Raw genomic sequence first — 27001 nt, 5'->3', positions numbered from 1 at the left:
CTGTGACCCCAATCCCACCCTCACTGCCATGGCTCTCTTGGCTCATCTCCCAGTTGAGACAGGAGGGAAAATCCAGCATCTTTACCATGTATGGGAGGGGACTTAGCCCTCCACAGCTGTGAAGGGGTTAAGGGGCTGGGCCAGCTACCTCAGTCTGCCCCTCCCAGGGATTAAGAGTCCTCTATAAAGGGGACCATCCACCCAGACAAGGCCACGGGGGTAGCAGGGACCCAGGCACTGTGCCCATCCCCCCTGCCATGTGGGAACTGCGGTCAGCCTCCTTTTGGAGGGCCATATTCGCTGAGTTCTTTGCCACCCTCTTCTATGTCTTCTTCGGGCTGGGGTCCTCACTGCGTTGGGCTCCTGGACCCCTGCATGTTCTGCAGGTGGCTATGGCATTTGGTTTGGCCCTGGCTACACTGGTGCAGTCTGTGGGCCACATCAGTGGAGCCCACGTCAATCCTGCAGTCACTTTTGCTTTCCTTGTGGGCTCCCAGATGTCCCTGCTCCGTGCCTTCTGCTATATGGCAGCCCAGCTCCTGGGAGCTGTGGCTGGGGCTGCTGTGCTGTATAGCGTTACCCCGCCTGCCGTCCGAGGAAACCTAGCACTCAACACGGTAATGGTTGGCTGAGAGGGGATGGGAAACCTAGTGTCCTGACTCTCTGTTACCCTGACTCCCTGACTGGTGCAGGTGAATCAGCTCCCCTGGGGTCTGGGACAATATGTGCATGTGTGAGCATGTGTGTGTCAAAGTGGAGAGGATTGACAGGTGGTTTAGAGCTTTAAGGAAGGCATAGGTCCCTGGACTGATAATTAAGAAACCTGAGTTTGAGTTTCAGCTTTCCTTCCAACTCCTTTCAGGTTCTTGAGGATACTTATTTTACCTTTCAAGGCCTCAGTTTCCTCATCCATGTAAGTGGCTGCAATCATTTCCATCATGAAGGAGCATTGTTAGGAGATACTAAGATGCAAATACAATGATTATGAAGGGGGTTGTATTATCCTTCCTCTCCAGGAACCTGATGCCATAAGGAGATCCTTGCCGGGGAAGTCTTGAGGAGGTAACACTGTGGCAGCCCTCATGAGCTGCCTCTCTTCTTCTTCCTTTGCGCAGTTGCACCCTGGGGTGAGCGTGGCCCAGGCAACCACAGTGGAGATCTTCCTGACACTCCAATTCGTGCTCTGCATCTTTGCCACATACGATGAGAGGCGGAATGGCCAACTAGGCTCCGTGGCCCTGGCCGTTGGCTTCTCCCTTGCCCTGGGGCACCTCTTTGGGGTAAGCAGGAAGGAGAGCAACTTCTCATTCAAGGATTCTGGGGCCCCTAAACCTTTCCCAACTTTTAAGGGTTCTTCCTGTCTACTTCGCTGTCAAACATGCACATTATCCATTGCACTCTGTACTGGCACAAAGGAATCAACTCTGCCCTATCCCTCTCTTGTGACTGCTATATCTAGTCCTTCTTGACCCCAAGGTAGAAATGCATGCATCATGGCTAGACATGGGCTTTGCCTATGGATCCATAGTCTGTTCCCAGATAGGGCATCAGTTGCCCTCACCCCATTGTGGGAACTCCTGCAGAGTCATGCAGGCTGTCTCTCTCCACTTGCTGCTGATTGGAGACAAGACGCCATCTCTCAGGGGCAATGTGGGTTGTGGGGAGAGAAGCTGGGGTAGAGTAGGGGGGTGTCTGAGTTACAACTGTCTCTTTTGCAGATGTATTATACTGGTGCAGGCATGAATCCTGCCCGCTCCTTTGCTCCTGCCATTCTCACTGGGAACTTCACCAATCATTGGGTGAGTGAAGGGAGAGGGGGCAAGATCCTGGAGCCCTTCTGGATGGTTGTAGACTGCAGGTTCCAGGCTGGATTCCTGCTTTCCTTCTGCGTGTACCAGCACTCAGCTAAGGGGGCTGTCAGAGAGTTTGGCATGCCTGTGTGAGCAGGAATCATGATTTTGCCAGAAGGAGAGGCTTTCGCTCATATTGTTCCTTCTCTGGTTAGTCAGGGAGCATGCACTGAGTATTCACTGGTTGCTGAACCAGGGGGTATGAAGAGAGACAAATACAAGCACAATAAATTCTGCTCTCAGAGATCAGGACGTGTTGTGAGCACAAATGGACCTCAGCTCCATCCCAGTTCTTTTTTTTTTTTTTTTTGTTAAGACGGAGTCTCGCTCTGCCACCCAGGCTGGAGTGCAGTGGCCGGATCTCAGCTCACTGCAAGCTCTGCCTCCCGGGTTTATGCCATTCTCCTGCCTCAGCCTCCCGAGTAGCTGGGACTGCAGGCACCCGCCACCTCGCCCGGCTAGTTTTTTTGTATTTTTTAGTAGAGACGGAGTTTCACCAGGTTAGCCAGGATGGTCTGGATCTCCTGACCTCGTGATCCGCCCGTCTCGGCCTCCCAAAGTGCTGGGATTACAGGCTTGAGTCACCGCGCCCAGCTCCATCCCAGTTCTAATACATTATTGGTTTTGTGTGTGACCATGGGCAAATAATCACTCTGTGCTTCAGTTTATTTTACTATAAAATGGGACATTACGAGAAATGTGTGAAAGTTATATGTGAGGCTGTTCTCAAACGCCTGACCTGTGATCCGCCTGCCTTGGCCTCCCAAAGTGCTGGAATTACAGGAGTAAGCCACTGTTCCTGTTCAAAATTTTTTATTTTTTATTTTTTAACGAAGTCTGGCTCTGTCGCCCAGGCTGGAGTGCAGTGGCAAAATCTCGGCTCACTGCAAGCTCCGCCTCCCGGGTTCATGCCATTCTCCTGCCTCAGCCTCACGTGTAGCTGGGTTTACAGGTGCCCACCACCACACCTGGCTAATTTTTTGTGTTTTTTAGTAGAGACGGGGTTTCACCGTGTTAGTCAGGATGGTTGCAATCTCCTGACCTCATGATCTGTCCGCCTCGGCCTCCCAACGTGCTGGGATTACAGGCGTGAGCCACCATGCCTGGCCCCAGAAATATTTAATATGGTAAATTTTACATGTATTTCACACAATTTATAAAACATTTTTGAAAGCAACATACAAACTAATGCAAATTGATAACAACAAATAGAGTATACACATGCTAAGGTGTGGGATACAGGAGTAATTTGATGAATCAGAAAATAAACGGTGAGTTTATTGTATATATCAAGTGCACAATATCTTGTTTTCCACTAATGCGGTTGGAAAAAGAGCAGCCTTGCTGCTCTGTCCCCTCCCCAAGCCTGAGTATTCCTTTTCTCTTCCTACAGGTGTACTGGGTGGGCCCAATCATTGGAGGGGGTCTGGGCAGCCTCCTCTATGACTTCCTCCTCTTCCCCCGGCTCAAGAGTATTTCTGAGAGACTGTCTGTCCTCAGGGGTGCCAAACCCGAAGACTCCAATGGACAACCAGAAGTCACAGGGGAACCTGTTGAACTGAACACCCAGGCCCTGTAGAAGCTCCAGCTGAATAGAGGGAGTAGAAAGCTTCTGAGTTTACGTGGAGAGGTTGAGTCAGCCCCTAGATGAAGAAAGAGACTGTGGGGAGGGGCATGTACTTCTTTATTTTTTAACTTATGTATGTGTTTTGTTTTTTTTTTTTTTCCTTTTGCTGTGTGAAATCTTTCAAGTTGCATTCATGAGCTGGTTGGTGCGAACTTCCCTTCCTCCCCATCCCACCTCTCTTCGCCGTGTGTGCTGATTGTGCATATGAATGTGAATGAGTGTGGCTGTGTCTGAGTTTTGGGGCAATGAGAGCTAAGGAAGCAAAAAGGGGCCATCCTATACCTCCCTCCCTTGACCCAGTATGGTGAGTACAGGGTAACCGACACCTTAAGTTTCTGGCCTTTACCCTGTTGCCAGTCAAGTGTGTGGCTCTTGATTTCTGAAGGAACAGAGAAGCAGGGAGTTACTCCTCACACAAGGCAGATGGAGAGAAGTGGAGGAGACAAGGCATTCCAAGAGTTAGGAGAAGGGACTCAAGGGAGGTGGGTGGTGAAAATGGAGATATTAGCCCCAGATCAGGATGCAGGTGTACCAAAGAATTGGGGGATAGTTAATGGGAACATATAGCCTACTTATCTCAGGGATGCTTGCCCCAGGGACTTGGGTGGGGAAGTAGCTCTGAGAAAAGTGAACACTAGGATTTGAGCTGTTCTGTAAAGCCACATAAACCTGTCTACATCCACTGACTGGTTGTGTTCATTCTGGCATAATGGATCTCTTCAGAGGTCCTGGGCCAAGGAGCTTCCAACCTAAATAGGGCTTGGGCAAGCCTAGAATCTAGAAAAATTAAGCAGCTTAACTGGTCAGCCTGACATCCACTGGTGTGACTGCCTGGCAGATGGTATTTAAGCCCTAAGGCCAACACAGGAAATCTGATTCCTGGAGCAAATAAATGCAGAGGTGGTAGTAGGGGGCATGAGGGGAGAGGCCTTGACTCTGTTTTAATTTATTTAGAGCAAATCAAAACACTCCTCAAATGGCATCTTTCTGCTTTTATCACTAGTTCAGTGTTTCTTTTGTTTTGTGTCTGTGTATTTTTCTCTGTCATCTGTCCTTTCATCTTGAAGGAAATCTCTTCTAACTCCCTCATACCCCAGAAATTGATTCCTTCTATTCAAATGCTTAATAATTCAGATTATTATTCGTTTGAGCCCTATCTTCTTTTTTCTTTTTTAAGAGAGGGGGGTCTTACTATGTTGACCAGGTTGGAATGCAATGGATATTCACAGGCACGACCATCGCACACTACAGCCTAGAAATCCTGGGCTCAAGCGATCTTCCTGCTTCAGCCTCCCCAGTAGCTGGGATTACAGGGGGCCAGAGCAGAGCCCTATTATCTTTTCTTGTTGGCAAGATCATCTCAGCAGAGGCCAGAAAAGACCCTCAACTGATCAATGACTATTTATGGTTGCTTTCTTCCTTTTATGAGCCTCTTATATACTTTGAAAGCTTTAAACTTATACCTATAATACAACAGACATCCCCCACCCCAGAAGACCATTCCTCCCTTTACTTCAGCTCTTTACTTCCTCCCAAATAAAACCTAACTTTTCTTTTTTTTTTTTTTTTTTTTTTTTTTTTTTTTTTTTTTTTGAGACGAGTCTGGCTCGTCGCACCAGGCTGGAGTGCTGTGGCCGGATCTCAGCCACTGCAGCTGCCGCCTCCCGGGTTTACGCCATCTTCCTGCCTTTCCGCCTCCCAAGCTAGCTGGGACTACAGGCGCCCGCCTCGTCGCCGGTAGTTCTTTTGTATTCTTTAGTAGAGACGGGGTTTCACGGTATTAGCACAGGATTGGTCTCGATCTCGCTTACCTTATGATCCGCCACGCTCGGCCTCCCAAAGTGCTGGGATTACAGGCTTGAGCCACCGCGCCCGGCACAAAACCTAACTTTTCTAACTGTTTAAGACTTGGAATAGTCCGCTTGACTAGAAGAAGGGGAAGAATGTTTGTAAATTCACCTCTAATCGGACTTTGATTCTACTATAATTCAGCAGAAAATTCATAGCGCTGTGATTTTTAGATCGACCTCACATAAAACAGTCCCTGCACACGCTTCCCTTTTCCTTCCTTCTTCACGAATCTCCGCCCCAGCTCTCTCGGAGTCACGTGGACCAGCCTGGCTCGCCCCGCCTCGCTCTCCGCGCAGGCAGGGACCCGTCCAGACGAGCCTGGTGGCGGAAAGGCTGCGGCCCCGCGCCTGAGGGCCGTTGGCTCCTCCGGGCTTCTGAGGACCCGCAGGGAGCGGGTGAGTGTGTGGCGAGAAGGCGCTAAGCGGACACGGGGATCCTTTCGAAGCTATGGGGGCATTCTCGGGAGGCGCTGAGTCCCTTTTGCCGCCAACTGGTTTAGAGCCGGGGGGCGGGGCTCGTGCTGCAGGCGCGCATGCGCAGTTCTGTTTTCTGCTCCCTTGTCTCCGGCGTTGCGTTCCCAGGTCGCCCCGGAGGCTGACTTATCCCTGGGCTGCTCCGCACAGCTTGGGCCTTCCGCGGGATGGGGTTGTGATGGGAAGGGGGTTGGAACTCCTGAAGTAGAACAGAAGGTGCCTGGGGGAGTTCCACTTCGGAGCTCCGCATCTTGTTGAGACCTGAAAAAAACCAGTGTGTGGCCTGACGGTCAGCAGGGGTCGGAATTTACAGGCCGCTTGACTGACTTCCTGGGTTTTATGGAATGGATTTCTCACTCCCCTCAGTTGCCTAATGTTTGGGTTTGTCAGCTGGTCCTCAGCCGCTAATGAAGCTTTTTTCCCTTTAGCCTCTCAATTCTTTGCCTTTCGTGCTTCGACTAGTACTTTCAAATTTTTTAATTTTTTTTTTTTTTTTTTTTTGAGACAGTCTCGCTCTGTCGCCCAGGCTGGAGTGCAGTGGCGCCATCTCGGCTCGCTGCAACCTCCGCCTCCCGAGTTCAAGCGATTCTCTTGCCTCAGATTCCTGAGTAGCTGGGATTACAGGCGCGCGCCACCATGCCCGGCTAATTTCTGCACATGATCTTAGCCAAAAGGCCAAGAAGCGATTTTCTGTATTTTTTTTTATTTTTATTTTTATTTTTTAGTAGAGACTGGGGTTTCACCATATTGGTCAGAATGGTCTCAAACTCCTGACCTCGTGATCCGCCCGACTCGGCTTCCCAAAGTGCTGGGATTACAGGCGTGAACCATCGCGCCTGGCCTGTTTTTTTTTGTTTTTTGTTTTTTTTTGTTTTTTTGGTGTGTTTTTTTTTTTCTTTTTTGAGATGGAGTCTCGCTCTGTTGCCCAGGCTGGAGTGCAATGGCCCGATCCCTTGGCTCATTGCAACCTCCGCCTCCCAGGTTCAAGCGATTCTCCTGCCTCAGCCTCCCAAGTAGCTGGGATTACGGGTGCCTGCCACTACACTCGGCTAATTTTTGTATTTTTAGTAGAGGTGGGGTTTCACCATGTTGGCCAGGCTGGTCTTGAACTCCTGACCTCAAGTGATCCACCCGCCTCGGGCTCCCACAGTGCTGGGATTACAGGTGTGAGTCACCGCACCTGGCCCCATTAGTACTTTGTATAGAGTAAAGGTAGATCATTTCATGTTAAATTTAAAACTCCTCTTTGGCCATCCACAGTTAACCTTAAATCTGTAGGTGGGTGTCTGTGGCCTCACACAGTCTGGCCTTGACCCTCTCAATCTCATTTTGTAAAGTTCTTATGCACCTGACTCCTGGCCACATGGAAAGATTGTGGTTGCCCTCTTTCATGTCTTAGAACTTACGTTCCTGCTGTTCCTTCTGCTTGGAAGTTCTTGACACTGCTCTGCCAAGTGAACTTCTCTTTGAAGACTGAACTTAATTGTCCCTCTGAAAATCAGTTTATCCAGCCTCCTAGGCCAATACACACAATAAAAAGATCAATAAGAGATCAATAAAAGGTTACTGAGCTCCTAACATGTACCATGCACTGTGCTTAGCGCCAGGCTTACAGAGATGAGTAGGACGGAGAGTTCCCATCCCTTTAGGAACTCAAGTCGTAAGGAAAACACACGTAATTGAGTCTTCTGCAGTTACAGTGAAAGGGTCATAAAGAAGTCCTTCCCTGCTTCCTTCCTCCTCTCACTGCACTCCCACCGTCTTACATCCTGATGCCTTCGGATCTTTAGCTCCAAACTCTTCTCCTTCATCTTCCAGACTTGTCTGTTTCAGTTCAGTTTAGTAAAGCATTTATTGAGCACCTACATTGTGCTGCGTAATAATTCCTGATGTGAAAGAGTTTACGTTTTAGTGCAGTTAACATAGGATAGTTAGAATCACCTGAGGAACATTCTCAAAACACTTGCCTAAGCCCCACCTGCGGAAATTCTGATCCTGTAACAAGGATCTGAAAATTCAAAGGTGAATAAGAATTTCTATCTCTACTAAAAAAAAAAAAAAAAATACAAAAATTAGCTGGGTGTGGTGGCATGTGTCTGTAATCCCAGCTACTTGGGAGGCTGAGGCAGGAGAATCACTTGAACCCGGGAGGCGGAGGTTGCAGTGAGCCAAGATCACACCACTGCATTCCAGCCTGGGTGACAGAGTGAGACTCCGTCTCCAAAAAAAAAAAAAAGAATTTCTGTCCTCAGGGAATCTAAGGCTAATGGAAGGAGTTAGGCTTTTAATTTAACTATTGTTAAATTAAAAATTGTATACAACATGAATTGTAAATACCATGTTGGAAGTCTGAATATGGCACACAGTAAACAACAAGGAAAAGGAGGTCACTTCTATATGGAGAAGTCAGGAGGAAGTCCTTTTTGGGCATAGTCGTTTTTTTTTTTGGGGGGGGGACTGAGTTTTGCTCTTGTTGCCCAGGCTGGAGAGCAATGGTGCAGTCTCCCAGGTTCAAGCAATTCTCCTGGCTCAGCCTCCCAAGTAGCTGGAATTATAGGCACCCGCCACCACACCTGGCTAATTTTTGTATTTTTTAGTAGAAACAGTTTGACCATGTTGGGCCAGGCTGGTCTTGAAGTCCTGACCTCAGGCGATCCACCCTCCTCGGCTACCCAAAGTGCTGGGATTACAGGCGTGAGCCACTGCGCCTGGCCTGGACAGTCTTCAGAGCTAAGTTGATACTTGGATGGGAGGCTATTCTGGATAGAGTAGTGGCTTGAGAGAGAAGCTTGAGAGGTAAACAGGAGAGAGATTCATGAAAGACTTTGTATTGTAGGCAATGGGGGTCACTGAAACTTTAGTTTTTTATAGTAATGCATGCTAATAGTAAATAATTCAAATAGTATCAAAGTGAAAGACAAATATTTCTCCTATCCTAGATCCCCCAGTTCTCAGAGACAATCACTATGAAGTTTCTTATGTATCCATTGAAGTGTTTTAAGCAGGATTGTTATATGCCTAAATTGGGTAACCATATTGAGGCTAGATAGAACAAGACTGGAGGCAGCTGGGTTCATGCCTGTGATCCCAGCACTTTGGGAGCCCAGGAGTTAAAGACCAGCCTGGGCAACATGGCAAAACCTTGTCCCTACCAAAAATACAAAAATTAGCAGGGTGTGATGACGTACCATATAGTCCCAGCTATTTGGGAGACGGAGGTGGGAAAGTTGCTTGAGCCTGGGAGGTCGAGGCTACCGGGAGCTGTGATTGCATCACTGCGCTCCAGTCTGGGTGACAAAGCGAGACCCTCTGTCAAAAAAGAAAAAAAGCCTGAAGGCAGAGAAAGAGGATAGGAAGAGGTTGAGTAACCTAAGCAAGAGCTACTCAGGAACTGAACTAAGGCAGTAGCAATTGGGATAAAAGGATAGACAGCGACTGATAGAAAAACTTAAGAAAGTTAAGTGAGATAGAGCCTAGGTTTTTTTTTTTTTTTTTTTTTTTGAGATGGAGTTTCACTCTTTTCGCTCTTGTTGCCCAAGCTAGAGTGCAATGGCGCGATCTCAGTTCACCGCAACCTCGGCCTCCCGGGTTCAAGCGAGTCTCCTGCCTCAGCCTCCTGAGTAGCTGGGATTACAGGCATGCACCTCTACACCTGGCTAATTTTGTATTTTTAGTAGAGACAGGGTGTCTCCATGTTGGTCAGGCTAGTCTTGAACTCCTGACCTCAGGTGATCCGCCCTCCTCGGCCTCCCAAAGTGCTGGGATTACAGGCATGAGCCACCGCGCCCAGCCTCTTTTTTTTTTTTTTGAGATGGAGTTTCTCTCTTGTTGCCCAGGCTGGAGTGCAATAGTGCGATCTAAGCTCACCACAACCTCCGCCTCCTGGGTTCAAGCGATTCTCCTGTCTCAGCCTCCCAAGTAGCTGGGATTACAGGCATGCGCCACCACACCCAGCTAATTTTGTATTTTTAGTAGAGATGGGGTTTCTCCATGTTGGTCAGGCTGGTCTCGAACTCCCAACCTCAGGTGATCCACCCACCTCAGCCTCCGAAAGTGCTGGGATTACAGGCGTGAGCCAGTGCGCCTGGCCCTAGGTTTCTTTTAATAAGGTGAAACTCTTAGCCTTCTTCACTGAGGGAGATAATATCAGTCCTTGAGAGAGCCAAAGTGGAGACAGACTTGGGAAGATGAGTTCAGCTTTGGACCTGTTGAGGTATCTTTGAGACATGAAGGTAGAGAATGCTATTCAGTTAGTTTAATATATGAGATTGTCAACTCAAGAGCTCAGAGGGGCCAGAAAAACAGATTTGCTGGGTCTGGCTTGGATGGTAGTTGAAGTGCATGGGAGAGGGTGAGTTTGCCCAATCAGGCCTTGTACAGTGATAAGGGAAGAAGGCTAAAGATGCAGGCCTATGGAAAATCAGCACTTAAGTGGGAGGAGGAACAGCCAATAAGAGGTCAAAGGGAAAAGTTTTATTTTATGTTGGATTTTTTTCCCCCTTAAGATGAGCTAGGACAGGTGTGGGGGCACATGCCTGTAATCCCAGCACTTTGGGTGGCTGGGGTGGGAGGATAGCTTGAGCCTGGGGGGTTGAGACTGCAGTGAGCTGAGATCACACCACTACACATCACTACACTTTTGAGACACTATCTCAAAAGAAAAAAAAGGTGGAATACCCTTGAGCAACTCATAATATATGGGGATAGGGCTAGCATAAAGGGAAGGTTGGAAATAAGGAATAACCAGCTAAGGGACAGGAAGTGATTAATGAGGATCACAGAGTGCTTAGATTAGAAGCAAAGAAATAAGGGTGGGTGTTTGAAATATGTATGTTTTTAGGCTCGGGTGGAGAGAGTTGAGAGAGTTCATGTCTGATAACCTCAATTGTTCCTAAGAGGAAGGGAGCACATAAACCAGGTGGGAGGCAAGGAAGCAGTGGAGTGAAGGGGCTTGAGGATAATGATGAAAGTTAGGGATAGTGGTTCTTTGGGAAGAGACAATGAAGCTGACCAAGAATACCAAAATGAAACCGGGCGCAGTGGCTCATGCCTGTAATCCCAGCATTTTGGGAGGCCGAGGCAGGCGGATCACAAGGTCGGGGGTTCCAGACCAGCCTGGCCAGCATGGTGAAACCCTGTCTCTACTAAAAATCAAAAATTAGCCAGGTGTGGTGGCACGGACCTGTAGTCCCAGCTACTTGGGAGGCTGAGGCAGGAGAATTGCTTGAACCTGGGAGACGGAGTTGCAGTGAACTGAGATTGTGCCACTGCACTCCAGCCTGGATGACAGAGCGAGACTCTGTCTCAAAAAAAAAAAAAAAGAATACTGAAATGATTTGCTGCTGCTCAGGTTGCAGGCTATACATGTGTCTTATATCACTATACAGGGTCATTTGGTTTTCTCCAGCACATCTGGGCCTAGATTTGAGTTGAAGTCTAGGAAGCAGATGGTTGCATTGATCTGAGGTTATGGTCTTTCGCAGGTGCGCTGCAAGGAAAAGAGTACGCTGAAAGGAAAAGAGATGGAGGCCACATGGGAAAATGGTCAAACTGATGTGTATAGTGATACAGTAGTAGGATATGTGTGACCCTGGTTTGATCATTTTGTTTTCTATCTCAGAAATCTTCAGTGGCTCCCTGGCTTAGGTTCTAAATCTTTGAACTGATGGACAGAGATGAGGTTTTTCCCATAAAGCTGGGTCCCGCTGCTTTTCCATTGATTTCCTGATAGACCCATCTATTCATAATGGCTCCCTCTTTGGTTTTGTACTGGCAGTTCTCTGCTTAAATGCCCCTCCTATTCCCAGCTGCCTTAATCCTATGCAGCTTTCAAAGGCCCAGTTCTAATCATGCTTCCTCAGACAAAACCTCCTTGACCACTTTAACCTGAAAAGAGTACTAGTTTTTTAGTTTTTTTCAGTATCACGTATTTACAGCTTGTACTGCCTTATCTTTTACATTGGCTGTCTATATTATGTGGGTTTTATTTCTGCAACTAAATTTCTTAAATTTCTTTAGTACTGCCATTGCACCTGCACACTATTTTTTGCCAGGAAGGTTCTCCCTAAGCATGTAGTAACTGACTATAGAGTCTGACAGATGGAGAGGAAATTAATATTTGTGGGGTTCTTTCTGTTTGTTTTGTTTGTTTGTCTTTTGAGACAGGGTCTCACTCTGTTACCCAGGCTGGAGTGCAGTGGCACGATTTCAGCTTATTGCAACCTCGACCTCCTGGGTTCAAGTGATCCTCCTGCCTTAGCCTCCTGGGTAGCTGGGACTAAAGGTGTACATCAGCACGCCCGGCTAATTTTTGTATTTTATTTTTTGTAGAGACTGGGCTTTGCTATGTTGCCCAGCTGGTCTCAAACTCCTGAACTCAAGTGATCCTCCCACCTCAGCCTCCCAAAGTGCTAGGATTACAGGCGTGAGCCACCATGTCCAGCCAGAGGTTCTTACTTTGTGCTCAGCACTAGGTAGACTGCTTAATATCACTGCTTCTCAAACTGTCTTGGTAAAGGACGAGGTAGATTTTTCCTTCAAGCTGTTGCAGATCTGTAGTGTTCTAAAAGCACTTCCGTAAAATAAAATTACTAGAAAAATAACATTTAAAAGACATACAGAATACAGGCTTTTTATTATTATCGTTATTAGATTCAACAAACATTGGCTGAGTGCAATGGCTCATGCCTGTAATCCCAGCACTTTGGGAGGCCGAGGTGGGTAGATCACTTGAGGCCAGGAGTTCGAGAGCAGCCTAGGCATCATGGTGAAACCCCATCTCAACTACAAAATACAAAAAAAGTAGCCTGGCATAGTGGCACAGGCCTGTAATCCCAGCTACTTGGGAGGCTGAGGCACTATAATAGTTTGAACCCGGGAGGTGGAGGTTTCAGTGAGCCAAGATTACGCCACTGCACTTCAGCCTGGGTGACAGAGGGAGATCCTGTCTCAAAACAAAACAAAACTGTAAACTGCCTGTCAAATTGCTCTAAGATGAGGTCAGGAGTTCAAGACCAACCTGGTCAATATGGTGAAACCCCGTCTCTACTAAAAATACAAAAATTAGCCGGGCATGGTGGCGCACGCCTGTAGTCCCAGCTACTCAGGAGGCTGAGGCAGAAGAGTTGCTTGAACCCGGGAGGCGGAGGTTGCAGTGAGCTGAGATCATGCCATTGCACTCCAGCCTGGGCGACAGAGCAAGATTCTGACTCTGTCTCAGGAAAAAAAAAAAAAAAAAAGGTAAGTTAATTTGAATTGCAAATGCATTTAATATTTTATCTGTTGTTTTCTTTTGGTTCTTGCATTTTAATGCCTCCAAGTATTGATTTCAGATGAATATTGCTTCATCTGAATTGCCTGATACTTAGTAGGAAAAGTGACTAATATCCCTTTTAAATGTCCAGATCCACTGACTCTATGGTGTTTGACAAAATTCTCATCTGGTCTATGATTAAATGTGAAAATAAAGTCAATGTAATGAATTTTTTTCATGAAGTCATATTTATTAAATTTAAAGGACAGTATTTTATCCTGAGATTTTTGTCTATAGTTTTTTTTGGTGTTAAAATGGTAGAAACAGAATGTGTATAGTAATTGTGTGGAGTGTTTATAACAGCTGTTTGAGATATAATTCATATACTGTAAAATTCACCCTTTTAAAGTGTACAGTTCAGGTTAGGTGTGGTGGCTCATACCTGTAATCTCAGCACTTTCGGAGGCCAAGGCAGGAGGATTGCTTGAGGCCAGCCAGGAGTTTGAGACCAGTGTGGGCAACATAGGGAGGTACCGGCTCTACACAAAATTAAAAACTTACCCAGGTGTGGTATTGAACACCTGTGGTCCCAGCTACTTGGGAGGCTGAGGTGGGAGGATTGCTTGCACCAAGGAATTGAGGCTATAGTGAGCCATGATCTGTACTCCAGCCTGGGCTGGTCAACAGAGTGAGACCCTGTCTCAAAAAAAAAAAAAAAAAACAAGAAAACCCCTGTACAATTCTGTGATTTTTAGTGTATTCAGAGAGTTGTACAACCATTTCTGCCCACCTCAGCCTCCTAAAGTGCTGAGATTACAGGTGTGAGCCGCTGTGCCCATATCAACCTATTGCATTTGCCTATTCTGGACATTTCATATAAATACCATCATACAATATATGACCTTTTGTGTCTGACTTCTTTTTTTTTTTTTTTTTGAGATGGAGTTTTTGCTCTTGTTGCCCAGGCTGGAGTGCAGTGGCGCGATTTGGGCTCACTGCAACCTCTGCCTCCTAAGTTCAAGCGATTCTCCTGCCTCAGCCTCCCGAGTAGCTGGGATTACAGGCGCCCACCACCACGCCCAGCTAATTTTTTTGTATTTTTAGTAGAGACGGGGTTTCACCATGTTGGCCAGGCTGGTCTCAAACACCTGGCCTCAGGGTAATCTGCCTACCTTGGCCTCCCAAAGTGCTGGGATTACAGGTGTGAGCCACCACACCCGACTGTGTTTGACTTCTTTCACTGAACATGTTTTCAGGTTTCATCTGCTTCGTGGCATGTATCAGTCAGTATTCCATTCCTCTTTTTTTTTTTTTTTTTTTGACACAGAGTCTTGCTTTGTCATCTTGGCTGGAGTGCAGTGGTGCAATATCGGCCCATTGCGCCTCCACCTCCCAGGCTCAAGTGATTCTCCCACCTCAGCTTCTCTAGTAGCTGGGACCACAAGCACGCACCACCACACTTGGATAATTTTATTTTTTAATTTTTTTGTAGAGATGAGACTCAGTATATTGCCCAAACTGGTCTTAAACTCCTGGGCTCAAGTGATCCTCCCGCCTTGGCCTCCTGAAGTACTGGGATTTCAGGCATGAGCCACTGAGTCCAGCTGTGCCCTTTTTAAATATAGACTTTCAAATTTGAGTTAGCATAGTTAGGAGGCAGGAGGATCACTTGAGGTCAGGAGTTCCAGAGCAGCCTGGGCAACATGGTGAAACCCTGTCTCTACCAAAAATACCAAAAAAATTAGCTGGGCACGCCGGGCACGGTGGCTCACGCCTGTAATCCCTGCATTTTGTGAGGCAGAGACGGCCGGATCACCTGAGGTCGGGAGTTTGAGATCAGTCTGACCAACATGGAGAAATCTCGTCTCTACTAAAAATACAAAATTAGCGGGGTGTGGTGGTGCATGCCTGTAATCCCAGCTACTTGGGAGGCTGAGGCAAGAGAATTGCTTAAACCTGGGAGGCAGAGGTTGCGGTGAGCCAAGATCACGCCATTGCACTCCAGCCTGGGCAACAAGAGTGAAACTGCGTCTCAAAAAAAAAGAAAAAAATAGCTGGGCATGGTGGCATATGCCTGTGCTCCCAGCTACTCGGGAGGCTGAGGTGGGAGGATGACTTGAGCCGGGGAGGTGGAGCCTTCAGTGAGTGGAGATTGTGCCACTGTACTCCAGCATGGATGACAGAATGAGACCCCTATCTCAATAAATAAAATAACTCACTTATAAAAACATTATATTGGGATGTTTATTCTCTCTGATCCTGTTTTTCTTGATTTGTAATGTGGAGATGATTGTACCTATCACTGAGGACTTGTGTGTTCAAAGTATTTAAAGCTATGAAGGCCTGCTGGGCGCTGTGGCTCATGTAGCCTGGAATCCCAGCACTTTGGGAGGCCTAGGCAGGCAGATCTCTTGAGCTCAGGAGTTGATCAGCCTGGGCAACATGGCCAAACCCAGTCTCTACAAAAAATTAAAAAATTAGCTGGGGCCGGGTGCAGTGGCTCATACCTGTAATCCCAGCACTTTGGGAGGCCGAGGCAGGTAGATCACTTGTGGTCAGGAGTTCGAGACCAGAGTGCCCAACATGGTGAAACCCCATCTTTACTAAAAATACAAAAATTACCCAGGCGCAGTGGTGGGCACCTGTAGTCCCAGCTACTTGCGATGCTGAGGCAGGAGAATCGCTTGAACCTGGGAGGGAGGTGGAGGTTCCAGTGAGTCAAGATCGTGCCACTGTGCCCCAGTCTGGGCGACAGAGTGAAACTCCATCTCAGGAAAAAAAAAAACAAAGTTTATCAAGCCCAGTATTAACACTGGGAGCGAGAGAGCAGACTGACCTCTGCAAAATGAGATCAGCATGAGTTTGGTGTAGTTTGGGTCTTTTTATGTGTTTTTTTGGCTGCCTAATCTCTAGCCAATGTCTGCCTTTTTGATTGATGGGTGTGTTGCTTAGTGCTTGCCTGCTGCCTCCATCCCATAATTTTTTTTTTTTTTTTTTTTCCCGAGACGGAGTCTCGCTCTGTCGCCCAGGCTGGAGTGCAGTGGCCGGGATCTCAGCTCACTGCAAGCTCCGCCTCCCGGATTCACGCCATTCTCCTGCCTCAGCCTCCCGAGTAGCTGGGACTACAGGCGCCCGCCAGGTCGCCCGGCTAGTTTTTTTTTTTGTATTTTTAGTAGAGACGGGGTTTCACCATGTTAGCCAGGATGGTCTTGATCTCCTGACCTCGTGATCCGCCCGTCTCGGCCTCCCAAAGTGCTGGGATTACAGGCTTGAGCCACCACGCCCGGCCTCCATCCCATAATTTTAAGTACGTGCATGATATTCAGTCCATATGCATGAGTTTTGATGAGCTGATTATCATACGGGGTATGATAAGGACAGGTTTTTCTCTTTGATGCATATGCCTTGCCCTGAAGAACTGCCCCTTGCTGGTTTGGTCTGGATCCTGCTGGCCATGGGGTCCTTGCTTGCTTCTCTTACTTTTTGTGTTTTGGCCTGCTTAACTTCTGCCTCTTATCTTGCTTCTTGCTCACCTACCCCTTCACCTTGCTTCAGCTCTCATGTTCTTACTAATTCTGCCCTTTATCCAACTTTGAATTCCCTTTGGTATTATCCTGCCTCATTTTCCCTATTGTGCTGCTTCAGTTACAGTGAGCCATGGGACCACAGACTTGTGCCACCACACCTGGCTAATTACAAAAAAATATTTTTGGTAGTGGCCGGACACTGTGGCTCACGCCTGTAATCCCAGCACTTTGGGAGGCCGAGGTGGGTGGATCACCTGAGGTCAGGAGTTCGAGACTCACCTAGCCAATGTGGCAAAACCCAGTCTCTACTAAAAATACAAAAATTAGCCAGGCCTGGTGGCTCATGCCTGTAGTCCCAACTACTCAGGAGGCTGAGGCAGGAGAATCGTTTGAGCCCAGGAGGTAGAAGTTGCAGTGAGCCGAGATCGCTCCACTGCACTCCAGCCTGTGACAGAGTGAGACTCTGTTTCAAAAAAAATGTTTTGTAGAGATGGGGGTCTCACTTTTTTGCCCAGTCTGGTCTTAAACTCCTGGGCTCAAGTGATCCTCCTGCCTTAGCCTCCCAAAGTGCTGGGGTTACAGGTATGAGCTGCCATGCCCAGGCTGATTTTTTTTTTTTTTTTTTTTTTGAGACAGAATCTCACTCTGTCGCCTAGGCTGAAGTGTGGTGGCTCAATCTTGGCTCACCGCAACCCCTGCCTCCGGGCTCAAGCAATCCTCCCGCCTCAGCCTCAGCCTCAGAGTAGCGGGGACTACAGGCACACACCACCACATCCAGCAAATTTTCTTTTCTTTTTTTTTTTTTGGTAGAGACGGGGTTTCTTTTTTTTCTTTTTTGTATTTTTAGTAGAGACGGGATTTTGACATGTTGTCCAGGCTGGTCTCCAGCTCCTAGACTCAAGCAATCAACCCGCCTCAGCCTCCCAAAGTGCTGGGATTACAGGCATGAGACATCATGCCTGGCCGATTTTTAAAATAGTTGTTTTCACCAGGGAGAGCTGGAATTCCTGTTGAAAACTCTTATTCCAGTTCCAGTGAATGTGGGCCCAAGGCTGCAGGCTTGCCTTGTGAGCCCTAATCTGAGAGCTTACGATAGATTGTCTAACCCATTTTTTCCTCTGTTTTGCATGTTGCTCCACAGCCTGGTTTTGTCAAAACCGCAGAAGGATTAGAACTGGAAGTCCTGAGTCTCTTCCATTACCTCTTCTTTTCTGGCATCTGCCAGGACCCCTTCTTCCCTATCTCCTTTCTCCTCCTCTTTTTTTTTTTTTTTTGAGACGAAATCTCGCTGTGTCACCCAGGCTGTAGGGCAGTGGTGCTATCTCAGGTCACTGCAACCTCTACCTCCCCGGTTCAAGCGATTCACCTGCCTCAGCCTCCCAAATAGCAGGGATTACAGGCGCCTGCCACCACACCCAGCTAATTTTTTATTTTTAGTAGAGATAGGGTTTCACCATATTGACCAGGCTGATCTCGAACTCCTGACCTCAGGTGATCCACCTGCCTTGGCCTCCCAAAGTGCTGGGATGACAGGGGTGAGCCGCTGCGCCCAGCCTCTCCTCCCTTTTATTTTGGTAGCCAGCAGGGATGGCTGTTACAGCCTCTTATTTTTGCCTTTCAGGTAAAGTGGTATGTTGAAAATAGAGGCTTGGGTCCTCTGCTGTGGCCATTTTTACAAATACTGAATTTTAGATTGGTCTGCGCTGGAGGAACCAAGATAAAGGGGGAGGGTAGCAGGCAGGACTGTGTGAGGTTATCTGTCTGGGAGCCTTGCCAGATATGGCTTTGTCTCTGCTATTAGAAGACTTTATCATTTTGTACCTTTTAGTGCCAAAGTATGATTTTGTGCCTCCTTTTGAAGAGTATGTGCTGACGCAGCATGTTTATAGCTCTGTTGTCTATTTTTGTCAGCTTCCTTGGAGAGAGGACACAGGGAAGCCCTTCAACGTGTGTGTGTGTGTGTGTGTGTGTGTGTGTGTGTGTGTGTATGTATGTGTATGCATATGTGTATGGGCATGCTTATGTGCACATGCACACAGTAGTCTTTCTAAAAAAGCTGGATGTATCTTTGCGGAGAGTCAGGGATTTTATACACTGAACCTGCCTCACTGGAGCCCAGGTTTCAGGGTCTGCAGGTGCCTGAGAAAGGATGACAAAAGGAAGTCTCCTTTCAGTTCTTCTGCTCACTCAGTGAATGTTTTACTGGCTCAATTTATGGCTGGGCTGAACAGTTAGAAAATAATTTTTTTTTTTTTTTAACGGAGTCTCCCTCTGTAGTCCAGGCTGGAGCACAGTAGCACAATCTCGGCTCACTACAAGCTCCACCTCCCAAGTTCACGCCATTCTCCTGCCTCAGCCTCCTGAATAGCTGGGACTATAGGCATCCGCCACCAACACCCGGCTAAATTTTTGTATTTTTAGTAGAGACAGGGTTTCACTGTGATTAGCCAGGATGGTCTCAATTTCCTGACCTCGTGATCCGCCTGCCTTGGCCTCCCAAAGTGCTGGGATTACAGGTGTGAGCCACCGGGCCCGGCCAACGCCCAGCTAATTTTTGTATTTTTAGTAGAAGATGGGGTTTCACCATGTTGGCCAAGCTGGTCTCGAACTCCTGACCTCAGGTGATCTGCCTGCCTTGGCCTTCCAAAGTGCTGGGATTACAGGCATGAGCCACCACACCTGGCCTACAAAAATGTTTTAAAGGCCAGGCATGGTGGCACATGCCTAGAGTCATAGCTACTCAGGAGGCTGAGGCAGGAGGACTGCTTGAGTCCAGGAATTTGAGGTTACAATGAGCTATGATCATGCCACTGTACTCCAGCCTGGGCAACAGAGTGAAACCCTGTGTCTTTTTTTTTTTTTTTTAAGGGAGATGATTCTTTGTGAGAGAGTGATAGGGAATGTACCAGTTTCTATTCACTCCCTTTCCTCACCTGTTCTGTTAGATGCTGATTTCTACTGAGATTACCAAGGTTTAAGAGTAACTTTGGAGAGGAGAGTGAAGGACCTTTCTCTACACATTCTCAGTGTCTCAGAAGCCTCAGGGCTCCTGGGATGTATTAGATCCTTGGTGGAATCACTGTATGGCCAGAGCTCGGTTTTTTAATTCCTGTGGTGCATCAAAGCTGTGTCTGCATGGAAGAGCCACAGAAAGTGGAGGGTGACAAGGTTTGAGCAATTTATTTTTTCCGGAGACTCTGTAGACCAGGCTGGAATGTAGTGGTGCGATCACAGCTCATTGCAACCTCGAACACCTCGGCTCAAGTAGTTCTCTCGCCCCAGCCTCCTGAGTAGGAGGACTACAGGTGTGTGCCACAACACTTGGCTTTTTGTACAGATGGGGTCTCACGATGTTGCCCAGGCTAATCTTGAACACTGGGACAAATGATCATCATGTCTTGGCCGCCTAAAGTGCTGAGATAATAGGCATGAGCCACTGTGCCCCGCCAGGGTCTAACAATTTTATTTATTTATTTATTTATTTTGAGACAGAGTCTCTCTCTGTTGCCCAGGCCAGAGTGCAGTGGCATGATCTTGGCTCACCGCAACCTCTGCCTCCTGGATTTAAGCGATTCTCCTGCCTCAGTCTTCCAAGTGGCTAGGATTATAGGCATGTGCCACCACGCCTGGCTAATTTTGTATTTTTAGTAGAGACAGGGTTTCTCCATGTTGGTCAGGCTGGTCTCGAACTCCCAACCTCAGGTAATCTGCCCGCCTCAGCCTCCCAAAGTGCTGGGATTACAGGAGTGAGTCACCGTGTCTGGCCAGGGCAGGTGCTTAATTCATAGGCTGGAGCCTCTTTGGTTTTAATCAGGTAGAAGCCATAATTTAAAACTTTCCCTGGGACTGAGAGCAGAACTTTTGGTCGTGACAAAAGTCAAACATTTGAGGATCTTGTTCAGAATATTCTGAGCATTAGGGCCTTCTCCTGTTCCTATTTTCTTTTCATGGAGAGGACCTTACATTTTTTATCTTTCTCTATCTCTGCAGGCCTCGTCATTTCTGTCTCCTGTTTCTCCACTTCCTTCTCTATTGGTTGGTCCACTGATGTATGGACTTGCATATGATGAACTGTGAACTTCTAGCCACATGTAGTGCCCTCGGGTACTTGGAGGGAGACACTTACCACAAGGAACCGGATTGCTTAGGTAGGTACCTTTTTGAGGAAACAGGAAAAAAATTTGCTTGAATTAAGGAGGTCTGTTGAATTTCTCAAACCATGGGTGTGAAAATTATGTGGGTCTGGATGGAGCTTCTTCCAAGGTTCCACATGCATGTTTTGTTCTGTCTCTGAAGAGAGCGTGAAGGATCTGATCCGCTATTTGAGGCATGAGGATGAGACACGAGATGTGCGGCAGCAACTGGGGGCAGCCCAGATCCTACAGAGCGACCTTCTGCCCATCCTTACCCAGCACCGCCAGGACAAGCCTCTCTTTGATGCTGTTATCAGGTTGCCTCCCTAGCTTTTAAACTTTCGCCACCTGCCAGCCTTTGGTGTTTGAACTGATAGGTCTGGCGTTTGAGCTGGTAAGGAAACTTAACAACTTCTCTCTCCTTCATTGTCTCCCAGACTGATGGTGAACTTGACACAACCAGCCTTGCTCTGTTTTGGTAGTCTGCCTAAGGAACCCAGCTTTCGGCACCATTTTTTGCAGGTGCTAACTTATTTGCAGGCCTACAAAGAGGTGAGGCTTTCCTTTGGAGTCCCTGGGGTGGAATATGGGGCAGTGGTGAAGAAGTGGATGACTGCTACTTAAGATCCAGTTCCCTATTTCACAGGCCTTTGCCAGTGAGAAGGCTTTTGGAGTCCTCAGTGAAACCTTGTATGAGCTGTTGCAGCTGGTGAGTCTTCACCTTACAGGATCCCATGGGACAGCACTTTGCACCTTCTCCGGGTGGAGGAGGAGATGCTGAGATATGGTCCCAGTCCTTGGGGATATGGTAGTCCGATCCATAGTCTCTGGCTGCCTCATTACTGTTTGAACTCTCTTTTTAATCCTGCTTCTCTTCTGTGCCTGGTCTTCCAGCCAGGGTACATGCTGCCTGCCTTCCACAGGGAGTCTCTTCCTCTTGCTCTCTTCTGATTAGGGCTGGGAGGAACGGCAGGAGGAAGACAACCTGCTAATTGAGCGGATCCTACTGCTGGTCAGAAATATTCTCCATGTCCCAGCTGACCTTGATCAGGAGAAGGTGAGCGTCTTGGGTATTCTGTGTTCTTGTGCATGATTAGGTTGAGCTGCCCTTTTTTTTTTTTTTTTTTTTTTTTTTTTTTTTTTTTTTTTGAGACAGAGTCTTGCTCTGTCACCCAGGCTGGAGTGCAGTGGCATGATCTCGGCTTACTGCCTCAGCCTCAGCTTCCTGAGTAGCTGGGACAATAGGCACCCGCCACCCTGCCTGGCTAATTTTTTTTGTATTTTTAGTAAAGACAGGGTTTCACTGTGTTAGCCAGGATGGCCTCAATCTCCTGACCTCGTGATCTGTCCACCTTGGCCTCCCAAAGTGCTGGGATTACAGGCGTGAGCCACCGTGCCCGGCCAAGCTGCTCTTTCTGGGCTACTCTGTCCTCTGACAAGTCTGGGAGAGGAGGCTTGGTCAAAGAATGAGTTGGAGAGCTTCAAGGCAGGGCAGTGGGATTGAATGAGCTCCCTTTCTTCCCTCACCACTCACTGCTCAGAAGATTGATGATGACGCCAGTGTCCATGACCAGCTTCTCTGGGCGATTCACCTCAGTGGCCTGGACGACCTCCTCCTCTTTCTGGCCAGCTCGTCTGCTGAGCAGCAATGGAGCCTACATGTGCTAGAGATTGTCTCCCTTATGTTTCGTGACCAGGTGAGACCCTGGCCTATTGTCCGAGTCCCCTCCACCCATGTACTTTTCTGCTATACAGCCAGAATTGCTCTTGTGATAACGGCTGCATTATTTGGGGAAGGCAGGTGACAGCGGGAGTAGCCATGTCTTGAGTACATGTAGTACCCCCTTATTCATGGTTTTACTTTCCTTGATTTCAGTTACTCACAGTCAACCGTGATCTGAAAACATTAAGTGGAAAATTTCAGAAATAAACATTTTAGAAGTTTTAAACTTGTACATTGTTCTGAGTAGTGTGATGAAATCTTTTGTCACTGTCTGTCCTGAACAAGATGTGAATCATCCCTCTGCCCAGCATATCCACACTGTATACCCGCCTGTTAGTCACGTACTAGCCATCTTGGTTATCAGTTTGAAAAAACATAATAGAATGTGTGTGTATATATATGTATACATGTTCTGTTTTTTCTGATAACGTATGTATATAGAACATATATACATTCTATAAAACATAGAACGTACATGTTCTGTGTGTATGTGTATACACATACTATATATATACGTGAATGTATACATATATATATTTTAGTACTGTCTGCAGTTTCAGGCATCCAGTGGGGGTCTTGGAACATATCCCCCCTCAGATAAGGGAGAACGAGAGCACAGTGCCCCATTAATGGGGTTCTATTTTGTTCACTCTTTGCATGCCCAGTAGGCATTAACTCAGGATAAGGAATGACTGTCCTCTTGATTCTCCCCTCTTTGTTCCAATCTAGAACCCCGAGCAGCTGGCGGGAATAGGGCAGGGACGCTTAGCTCAGGAGCGGAGTGCAGATGTTGCAGAACTGGAGGTGTTGCGCCAGCGAGAGATGGCAGAAAAGAAGACTCGAGCCCTCCAGCGAGGCAACAGGTGAGTGACAGAGAGGCAGATTCTTGTTCCTACATCATGGAATGCTGAGGGCATAGGAGACAAATTCTAAGGTGGGGTGATAAAACTAACATTTTAGTTTAGTTTTCTTTTTTTTTTTTTTTTTTGAGACAGAGTTTTGCTCTTGTCACCCAGGCGGGAGTGCACTGGCACGATCTCTGCTCACTACAACCTCTGCTTCCTGGGTTCGAGCGATTCTTCTGCCTCAGCCTCCCCAGTAGCTGGAGCTACAGGCACCTGCCATCATGCCAGGCTAATTTTTGTATTTATAGTAGAGTCGGGGTTTCACCATGTTGGCCAGGCTGGTCTCAAACTCCTGACCTCAGGTGATCCTCCTGCCTCGGCCTCCCAAATGCTGGGATTATAGGTGTGAGCCACCGTGCCCGACCAACATTTTGTAGTTTTAATTTGCTCCATGGTGCTGATGATAGAGAATGGAGATAAAGTTTCCAGAGAACTAAAGAATTACTTTGGACCTTTTTGTTTCTTCTGCAGGCATTCTCGATTTGGGGGCTCGTATATCGTCCAGGGATTGAAATCCATTGGGGAGAGGGACCTCATCTTTCACAAAGGGCTTCACAATGTGAGTGTGCTTACATCTGGAGTGGGAACGTTGTGGAGTTGCATAGCTTAAGCAGGGTAATCATCTTGAGTTCTTGGCTGGGCCTGATGGCTCACACTTGTGGTCCCAGCACTTTGGGAGACTGAGGCAGGAGGATTGCTTGAGCCCAGAAGTTCAAGATCAGACTGGGCAACATGGCAAGACCCTATCTCTTAAAAAAAAAAAAAAATTAAAGGTTGGATACAATGGCTTATGCCTGTAATCTTAACACTTTGAGAAGCCAAGGAAGGAGGATTGCTTGAGCCCAGGAGTTCGAGACCAGCCTGGGCAACATGGCAAAACCCTGTCTCTACAACAAGTAAAAAAAAACTAACTGAGCATGGTGGCACCCGCTTGTGGTCCTAACTACTCGGGAGGCTGAGGTGGGAGGATTGTTTGAGGCCAGGAGTTCAATCATTGCACTCCAGCCTGGGTGACAGAGCAAGTTCTCGTCTCAAAACAAAAACAAAAATTAGTTTCTTCTGAGAAAATTGACGAGAGCTGCAAGGGGAAGGTGGTAGTTAGAAGTAATTCTAATCCCCCAACCGACACCCCAGCTACGAAACTACAGTTCAGATTTGGGAAAGCAGCCGAAAAAGGTGCCTAAACGTCGCCAGGCCGCCCGAGAGCTGTCCATTCAGCGCCGTTCTGCCCTCAATGTGAGGCTCTTCCTCAGAGACTTCTGCTCTGAGTTCCTGGAGAACTGTTACAACCGGCTCCTGGGATCAGTAAAGGTGAGAACCTGTGAAGGATATGGAGATAATCAGGAATGGAATAGACAGGTGATGATGCAGCTGTTGGTGGGTAAGAGGTGGGGAGGAGCTTGGGGAGGCTGCCCCTAGAATGTGGACTAGTAGATGGGAAGCATATATAGTTAGGATGTCCCTGAGAGATAGTGAAAATGCCAGAAGTGAGTGGGCTCCTGGCATGACAAAAGAGGCTCTGGAAAAATTGCCTCAGAGGGAGAGGAAAGGGAGAACAGGAGAAAGTTGGAAACTGTGGATCCTAGAGTATTATGATAGCGGTGGCCCAGCGTGGTGGCTCACACCTGTAATCCCAGCCCTTTGAGAGGCCGAGGTGGTGGATCACTTGAGGTCAGGAGTTCGAGACCAACCTGGCCAGCATGGTGAAACCCTATCTTTACGAAAAAAATACCAAAAAAAAGCCGGCATGATGGTGTGCATTTGTAGTCCCAGTTACTCGGGAACCTGAGGCAGGATAATCACTTGAACCTGGGAAGCAGAGGTTGCAGTGAGCCGAGATCACACCACTGCACTCCAGCCTCATCATGACAGAGCGAGACTGTCAAAAAAAAAAAAAAGAAAAAAGACCAGGCGCGGTGGCTCACGCCGGTAATACCAACACTTTGGGAGCCCAAGGCAGGTGGATCACCTGAGGTCAGGAGTTTGAGACCAGCCTGCAACGTGGTGAATCCCCATCTCTACTGAAAATACGAAAAATTAACTGGGCGTGGTGACGGGCACGTATAATCCTAGCTACCCAGGAGGCTGAGGCAGGAGAATCGCTTGAACCTGGGAGTTGGAAGTTGCAGTGAGCCGAGATCATGCCATTGCACTCCAGCCTGGGCAATAGAGTGAGACTCTGTCTCAAAAAAAAAAAAAATTATGACAATGGTGTCCAGCATCCATTCCATCATCATAGGACAGGAAGGAAGAAGTTGGAAGCCCTGAAGTCACGGTGATCTTTTTGTTTTTCTTTTTTAAATGTTAGGATCACCTGCTTCGGGAGAAAGCTCAGCAGCATGATGAGACCTATTATATGTGGGCCTTGGCTTTCTTCATGGCCTTCAACCGAGCTGCCTCCTTCCGGCCAGGCCTGGTTTCTGAGACCCTCAGTGTCCGCACCTTCCACTTCATTGAGCAGAACCTCACTAACTACTACGAGATGATGCTGACTGACCGCAAGGAAGCTGCCTCCTGGGCACGCCGGTGAGTGGGATGGTTACTGGAGTTAGAGTGAGCTAGGGATCTGAATGCTTGAATTCTGGCTAGTGCTTTTTCCCTGATTCAGGGTTCAGGTGGTCAGTCTGGAGAGCAAGGACTGGCTGGGAAATTTGGTTTGGGTGGCACATTTTTTTTTCTTTTTTGGCCGTGGGAGGTTGCTGTTTCCATGGGCCATTGTCCTAAGTTGTCCTCCGTTTCACCTTTTCCCCTCAACTCTCAGGATGCACTTAGCTCTGAAGGCCTATCAGGAGCTGCTGGCAACAGTGAATGAGATGGACTTATCCCCAGATGAGGCTGTGAGGGAGAGCAGCCGCATCATCAAGAGTGAGGCCCTGGCCTGGTCCCTGATCCCAGCCTGTCCCATCTCATGATGAGAATCTCATTCTTCCCAGTCCCAGCTTCATCCATCTCTCCTTTTCCAGGCTTTCCAGAATAGCCCTTCCATCCCTTTCTCTTCCCCATTCCTAGACAATATTTTCTATGTGATGGAGTACCGAGAACTATTCCTGACACTTTTTCGAAAGTTTGATGAGAGATGCCAGCCCCGCTCTTTCCTTCGTGACTTGGTGGAGACCACCCACCTCTTCCTCAAAATGTTGGAGCGGTTCTGTCGGAGCCGTGGAAACCTGGTGGTGCAGGTACTGGGCAGCCCTACGACGTAGAAAGAGCTGTGAGGGAGAGTCAAGGAAAGGGGGCTCGCTCTTCTCACAGTTTGTACAGCTTAAGTTCATCTATTAAACCTGCTCTGAGCTATGACAGCAAGAGGTTTGTGGGTGTTGGCCAGTGTGAGTCTACCACAGTTTCCTTCTCCCATTAGAATAATCTCTGATTGGCCAGGCGCGGTGGCTCAAGCCTGTAATCCCAGCACTTTGGGAGGCCGAGACGGGTGGATCACGAGGTCAGGAGATCGAGACCATCCTGGCTAACACGGTGAAACCCCGTCTCTACTAAAAAATACAAAAAGCTAGCCGGCCGTGGTAGCAGGCGCCTGTAGTCCCAGCTACTCGGGAGGCTGAGGCAGGAGAATGGCGTAAACCTGGGAGGCAGAGCTTGCAGTGAGCTGAGATCCGGCCACTGCACTCCAGCCTGGGCAACAGAGCGAGAGTCCGTCTCAAAAAA

The 27001-nt window shown here is 47.8% G+C and overlaps 2 protein-coding genes across 3 annotated transcripts in view; both read left to right on the top strand.

The window, feature by feature from the left end:
* The first annotated feature begins 225 nt into the window (after positions 1-225).
* MIP (major intrinsic protein of lens fiber) lies at positions 226-3614 on the top strand. Its single transcript, XM_017853282.1, has 4 exons — positions 226-617; positions 1116-1280; positions 1719-1799; positions 3244-3614. The coding sequence occupies exons 1-4, from the start codon at positions 258-260 to the stop codon at positions 3427-3429; spliced, it is 792 nt and encodes a 263-aa protein (XP_017708771.1). The 5' UTR covers positions 226-257; the 3' UTR covers positions 3430-3614.
* A 1953-nt stretch (positions 3615-5567) lies between these two features.
* Positions 5568-27001, top strand: part of TIMELESS (timeless circadian regulator) — a 32991-nt gene continuing 11557 nt past the window's right edge. The window contains exons 1-13 of one of the 2 annotated variants that reach the window (XM_017853367.1): positions 5568-5723; positions 20571-20728; positions 20877-21030; positions 21151-21265; positions 21360-21422; positions 21669-21770; positions 22258-22410; positions 23166-23299; positions 23813-23900; positions 24476-24652; positions 25650-25867; positions 26103-26206; positions 26351-26520. In XM_017853367.1, the coding sequence (XP_017708856.1) occupies positions 20632-20728; positions 20877-21030; positions 21151-21265; positions 21360-21422; positions 21669-21770; positions 22258-22410; positions 23166-23299; positions 23813-23900; positions 24476-24652; positions 25650-25867; positions 26103-26206; positions 26351-26520 (1575 nt within the window). In that variant the 5' untranslated portion in view covers positions 5568-5723; positions 20571-20631. Of the gene's footprint in view, positions 5724-20570; positions 20729-20876; positions 21031-21150; positions 21266-21359; positions 21423-21668; positions 21771-22254; positions 22411-23165; positions 23300-23812; positions 23901-24475; positions 24653-25649; positions 25868-26102; positions 26207-26350; positions 26521-27001 lie in introns of both variants that reach the window. The other variant, XM_017853366.1, reaches the window with a different exon arrangement.

The sequence above is a fragment of the Rhinopithecus bieti genome, unplaced genomic scaffold, assembly GCF_001698545.2.
Source record: "Rhinopithecus bieti isolate Rb0 unplaced genomic scaffold, ASM169854v2 scaffold_35950, whole genome shotgun sequence".
In the NCBI taxonomy this organism is placed as follows: Eukaryota; Metazoa; Chordata; class Mammalia; order Primates; family Cercopithecidae; genus Rhinopithecus; species Rhinopithecus bieti.
Note: the sequence above shows the minus strand (reverse complement) of the source record. Positions and strands in the feature narration are given on the sequence as shown.

What these genes read in the sequence shown, in the direction of transcription:
- MIP (XM_017853282.1), top strand. Translation starts at nt 258, where the DNA reads ATGTGGGAACTGCGGTCAGCCTCCTTTTGGAGGGCCATATTCGCTGAG. An exon ending in GAAACCTAGCACTCAACACG is followed by an intron (nt 618 to 1,115) that starts GTAATGGTTGGC and finishes TCCTTTGCGCAG; the next exon opens with TTGCACCCTGGGGTGAGCGT. An exon ending in GGAACTTCACCAATCATTGG is followed by an intron (nt 1,800 to 3,243) that starts GTGAGTGAAGGG and finishes CTCTTCCTACAG; the next exon opens with GTGTACTGGGTGGGCCCAAT.